Source organism: Hermetia illucens, chromosome 2 (genome assembly GCF_905115235.1).
Source record: "Hermetia illucens chromosome 2, iHerIll2.2.curated.20191125, whole genome shotgun sequence".
In the NCBI taxonomy this organism is placed as follows: domain Eukaryota; kingdom Metazoa; phylum Arthropoda; class Insecta; order Diptera; family Stratiomyidae; genus Hermetia; species Hermetia illucens.
The window spans coordinates 150,669,133-150,674,151 of record NC_051850.1 but is presented as its reverse complement, the minus strand read 5'-3'; the positions used below and the strand labels follow the sequence as shown (position 1 = coordinate 150,674,151).

The window sequence follows — 5,019 nt, the reverse complement described above, 5'->3', positions numbered from 1 at the left end:
AGCACTTTCGAGGTTTATTATTATTGATAAAGCGGGCCCATTTAAATTGCGTACATATACATTCACATTATGTTATCTTCCCCTTGTGATTTGTTGAAAGTGACTGCTTACTATCCTGACAGCAAAGTCGTATTCTATGAGACCATCGCACCTAAACATCCGCCGTTGGTTGTTGTCTTGGGCATCAAACAATGGGAGCAGTGCACGGGGCCGCCCCGTATAAAATGATTGCAAGTTCTGAATAAAATAAACCCATTCGAGCCACTATCATAAAGATCGGAATCGAGTTAAAACCACGATTTACAAAGCGACTCTTGGAGATGTTGTGCTCAGCAAGTAATTTTTGTTTCTGGAACGATGATGTCGAAATAAAGGTCCACGAAGAAACAACCCTCCCTAACACACGTCCGCCAACGATAGGAAGCTGGTTATTTGGCAAGTTTATAAGAATGCCAACCGCGAAGCAAAGGAGGACCTCGTTGCTATCCGACCCACTAGCACGGGGTCCCGGCAAGCTAACAGTGTGCAGCAACACACCAGTCCTTTCCTTAAGTTTTTATAGCGACACTTGCAAGTACAGTTGTGTCGGAGCCATTTTCGAGTTTAAACACAAATGCCGTTATTCGATTGTTCACGGTTAGATTATGTATGATTATTATTAACGACACTTTGTTCATTAAAATAAATAGTTAACAGGAACGCCTAATGAAAACTGCTAAATTACCGCCAACAATAATTTGAGCCTACTGCTCAAGGTAAAAGAGTCGTTAACCTGTTGAACTAACGCCCCACTGGCGGGTGTGCCCGAAATGCTTACAGGGAGGGCTGCAACGCAACTCCATAGGTTAATTAAAAAGTCTGGAACTTGCTAACAAACCGTCAAATCGCGAGGGGCAGACTTCAGGAATATTTCGTGCAGACATCAAGGGCTTAATTTGACGTTCTTGACATTGGCAGAAATTCCAAATACCATCGTTATAAAAGTTGAAGATACAAAAGAAAGGAACATTGCCTGACGCAACTAAATTTTAGAAAGCAAAAGATGAGAATTTATATGGTTGGGCGAGCTCCATTTATTGAAGATTCAAATTTGCAACTTTTTCCAATTCATTCACTTATATATGGCAGTACTTTTCCCATGGACCACATGACACACGTGCAGTGGTGCCAACCTGTCCACGTGAAAAACCGAAAAGTAACCCATTCTGACATTTCATAATACTACACACAAAATCGGTAAGCGATAGGTTTCCTGCCGTCGTCCTTAAATTTTCTGGAAAAAATCCGTTGTACCATTTGTCTGACTAGTTTTATCATTTCAGTAGATTGTAAACAGTTCAAACCAAATAGTGAACAAACCAAAACAAACGATCTATAATGACAACATTGCGATAATCGGGCAGAGACTTGAGAATCATCATCACACATCAACGACACAGCGCAAGAGGTTCGGCAGCGAGGCGAGCAAATTTCACGTTCCCGCGGGAAATTGGGATTTTCTGAGAAGACACGATGGCCCATCGATTGATTGCCTCCGCGCGGCTGATGGAGCGGTGTCTGCGGAGCACCCTGGTCGGCAATCCGGCGATCCGGAGACAGGTGAGGTCGCAATCTAGAGGCCGGGATTGGATGGCGATGACAAGTGATGCAATAGCTACTTCGCAATCGAAATTGACGTGATTTTGAATTGTTGCCGCGACAGCAGAGAATATTTTCATGACTTGTCATCCAACCGTCTCGATCCCCTTTCGATTGTTTTTGCCGATTGTTGTGACACAGTTTTTTCGTCGTTTTCGAGCGGGCACTCCAGCCGGCGATAGTCTAACCTCAACGCGAGCCAATTCCCAGTATTGGCCCTTCTCAGACTTCCTGGATTTACAGCGCTTTCTTGTCTTTTGCAGTTACACCACAATTTGCAGTTGTCCCGGAACTCCGTGGGCGCGCTCGAGGAGATTTTGAGCGCGTGGAGGATGTTCTGTGAGAAACCGCCTCCGAAGGGCTTCGAAAAGTATTTCCGGCCGTCGAGTGGTGCCAAGAAAGCGGCGATGGGTGAGGAAGGAAATAAGAAACATTCAGACGGGAAGAGCGATCAACCGGAGAAGCGGCAGGAGGGTGAGACCCCGAGGTCAACCGGTCAGCAGAGCGACTGGAACTTTGGGATGTTCAGTCCGAACCAGTCGAAACAGAAGCGCGGCGGCGGATCGGGTCGTCCAATTGGCGGTGAGGGTGGCGACAAGGAAAAGTGGCTGCTGCTCGGCGCGCTTGGCACTGTCGCATTCCTCGGAGCGCTGGCGTACATGGACATGGGTTACAAGGAAATCGGCTGGAAGGAGTTTGTTAATAGGTAACGCTGCGCACAGTTCCAATTGGACTTGGTCTCAAAAGATCTCTAATTTTCAGTTACTTAGCCAAAGGCGTAGTGGACAAATTAGAAGTAGTTAATAAGAAATGGGTGCGGATACGTCTGACGCCCGGCACATCGCAGGAGGCGCCGGGTGTGCTCTGGTTCAATATCGGCAGCGTGGATTCCTTCGAGCGCAACCTGGAGAATGCACAGGCCGACCTCGGCGTAGAGCCAATAAATTACGTTCCAGTCATTTACAGAACAGAGGTTGAGGCTGCCAGTCTGACGGGACTGCTGCCCACTTTGCTCATCATCGGCTTCCTAGTGTTTATGATGCGGCGCTCAGCGGAAATGATGGGACGCGGCGGTCGCAAAGGCGGCGGACTGTTCGGCGGCGTGATGCAGTCCACGGCCAAGTTGATCAACTCGAACGAAATCGATGTACGCTTCAAGTGAGTAGTCTAAACCCTTTTCTTGGAGACAACTTATCTCGCCCATTTCAGAGACGTCGCTGGCTGTGAAGAGGCTAAAATCGAAATCATGGAATTCGTCAACTTCCTGAAGAATCCGCAACAGTACATTGACTTGGGCGCGAAAATCCCCAAGGGGGCTATTCTCACAGGACCGCCGGGCACCGGTAAGACTTTGCTTGCCAAAGCCACTGCCGGAGAAGCAAATGTGCCGTTCTTAACGGTATCCGGTTCAGAGTTCTTGGAGATGTTTGTGGGTGTAGGTCCTTCCCGTGTACGTGATATGTTTGCAATGGCGCGGAAACATGCCCCATGTATTCTGTTCATCGACGAAATCGACGCCGTGGGACGGAAGCGTGGCGGCAAAAGTTTCGGTGGTCACTCCGAGCAGGAAAACACCCTAAATCAACTTCTAGTTGAAATGGATGGCTTCAATACTAACACGAACGTCGTCGTCCTTGCTGCCACGAATCGTATCGATATCCTGGATAAAGCCCTGTTGCGCCCGGGCCGATTTGACCGGCAAATATTCGTCCCAGCGCCAGATATCAAAGGTCGCGCGAGTATATTTAAAGTACACTTGGGTCCTCTAAAGACCAATGTAGATAAGACCGATCTAGCTAGGAAAATGGCCGCGCTGACGCCAGGTTTCACCGGGGCAGATATAGCAAACGTCTGCAACGAAGCTGCGCTGATAGCTGCCCGCGATTCTAACGAATCAATCATTCTAAAGCACTTTGAACAGGCAATTGAACGTGTTATCGCAGGCATGGAGAAGAAAACAAACGTCCTGCAGCCTGACGAGAAGAAGACTGTGGCGTACCACGAAGCGGGGCACGCCGTGGCCGGTTGGTTCCTGGAGCATGCCGACCCTCTATTGAAAGTTTCTATTATACCCCGCGGCAAGGGACTTGGCTACGCTCAATACCTGCCGAAGGACCAATACTTGCTGTCGAAGGAGCAACTGTTCGACCGTATGTGCATGACGCTCGGAGGTCGAGTGGCGGAGGAGCTTTTCTTTAATCGAATCACGACCGGTGCCCAGGATGATCTCAAAAAGATCACCGACAGTGCCTACGCCCAGGTCGTCCGTTACGGTATGAACGAAAAAGTTGGAAACGTTTGCTTTGACACCTCGCAATCTGGCGACCCTATTTTCACGAAACCTTACTCTGAAGATACTGCTCAGTTGATAGACGCGGAAGTGCGCGATCTGATTGCTCGAGCCCACGAACGAACAACAGAATTGTTGAAAAACAAAAAGGAAGAAGTGGCAAAAGTTGCAGAACGCCTGCTTAAAAACGAAATTCTCAGCAGAGACGACATGATTGAGCTACTTGGGCCGCGCCCGTTCAAGGAGAAGTCGACTTACGAAGAGTTCGTGGAGGGAACTGGATCATTTGAGGAAGACACCTCCCTTCCGGAAAGTCTCAAAGACTGGAACAAGGAAAAGAGCGCAAATACCCCACCGCCGCCATCGCCAAGCGATTCACCACAGAAACCAGCACCAGTCACCCCGTAAAGTACCTGATGGAGTTTTGACCCACACTTCTTATCCATCAGAGTGTAATCTCGTTGTGCCCATCATAGCTTCGTACTTCCTACCTTGAGTTGTTATTTTACGCCGTTCTTGTCGCGTCCGCCAGTTCCCAACCCTTGATTCCAGATGAACTCTGTCTGTGACGAAACCCTTTGAAAAATGTGAAAAGCGAGAATACGAGCGAAATCGTGTATTGGTCGGGTGGCACGATGATGATGTTCTTCTACGCTCCAGTCAGACTGGAGTGTACTCGGAAGCGTTGTTACAATTACCACGGATTAGAGATAATACCTGAAAAAGTTTTTATTATGCAATTTAGAGACACAAAGAGAGAAATGATAGAACTATAATAAACGTAAAATATTTATAGAATTAAATTTTGAAGTCAAATTGTTTTTGTTTCATTTTTATTTGTTTGGTTCTTCCTTTAGGTGTATCTTACAAATGATTTGTAATAAAATATATTTTGCTGCAAGATGCGGCGGTGGTTCAGTTGTTCAAATCAGTTCGTAACTCTGTTGTTCGCTGCGTAGCTCCTCTGTTGTTCGCTGCGTAGCTCCTCAGTTGTTCGCTGCGTAACTCCTCTGTTCGCTGCGTAGCTCCTCTGTTGTTCGCTGCGTAGCTCCTCTGTTTGCTGCGTAGTTCCTCTGTTCGCTGCGTAGCTC

General features: G+C 47.6%; 1 protein-coding gene across 2 annotated transcripts; it reads left to right on the top strand.

The window, feature by feature from the left end:
• The first annotated feature begins 1,104 nt into the window (after positions 1-1,104).
• On the top strand, positions 1,105-4,744 carry LOC119647795 (AFG3-like protein 2). 2 transcript variants are annotated; one of them, XM_038048998.1, is made up of 5 exons: positions 1,105-1,236; positions 1,326-1,599; positions 1,902-2,344; positions 2,401-2,796; positions 2,848-4,744. In XM_038048998.1, the coding sequence occupies exons 2-5, from the start codon at positions 1,513-1,515 to the stop codon at positions 4,334-4,336; spliced, it is 2,415 nt and encodes an 804-aa protein (XP_037904926.1). In that variant the 5' UTR covers positions 1,105-1,236; positions 1,326-1,512; the 3' UTR covers positions 4,337-4,744. The 2 variants fall into 2 exon arrangements, with proteins under 2 accessions (XP_037904926.1, XP_037904925.1); XM_038048997.1 differs by having other exon boundaries at positions 1,134-1,236; positions 1,323-1,599.
• The last annotated feature ends 275 nt before the right edge of the window (positions 4,745-5,019 follow it).

Bases quoted from the DNA above. Each gene is read 5' to 3' on its own strand.
- LOC119647795 (XM_038048998.1), top strand. From the start codon at position 1,513: ATGGCCCATCGATTGATTGCCTCCGCGCGGCTGATGGAGCGGTGTCTG. The intron at 1,600-1,901 runs GTGAGGTCGCAA...TGTCTTTTGCAG, and splicing joins ATCCGGCGATCCGGAGACAG to TTACACCACAATTTGCAGTT. The intron at 2,345-2,400 runs GTAACGCTGCGC...TCTAATTTTCAG, and splicing joins TGGAAGGAGTTTGTTAATAG to TTACTTAGCCAAAGGCGTAG.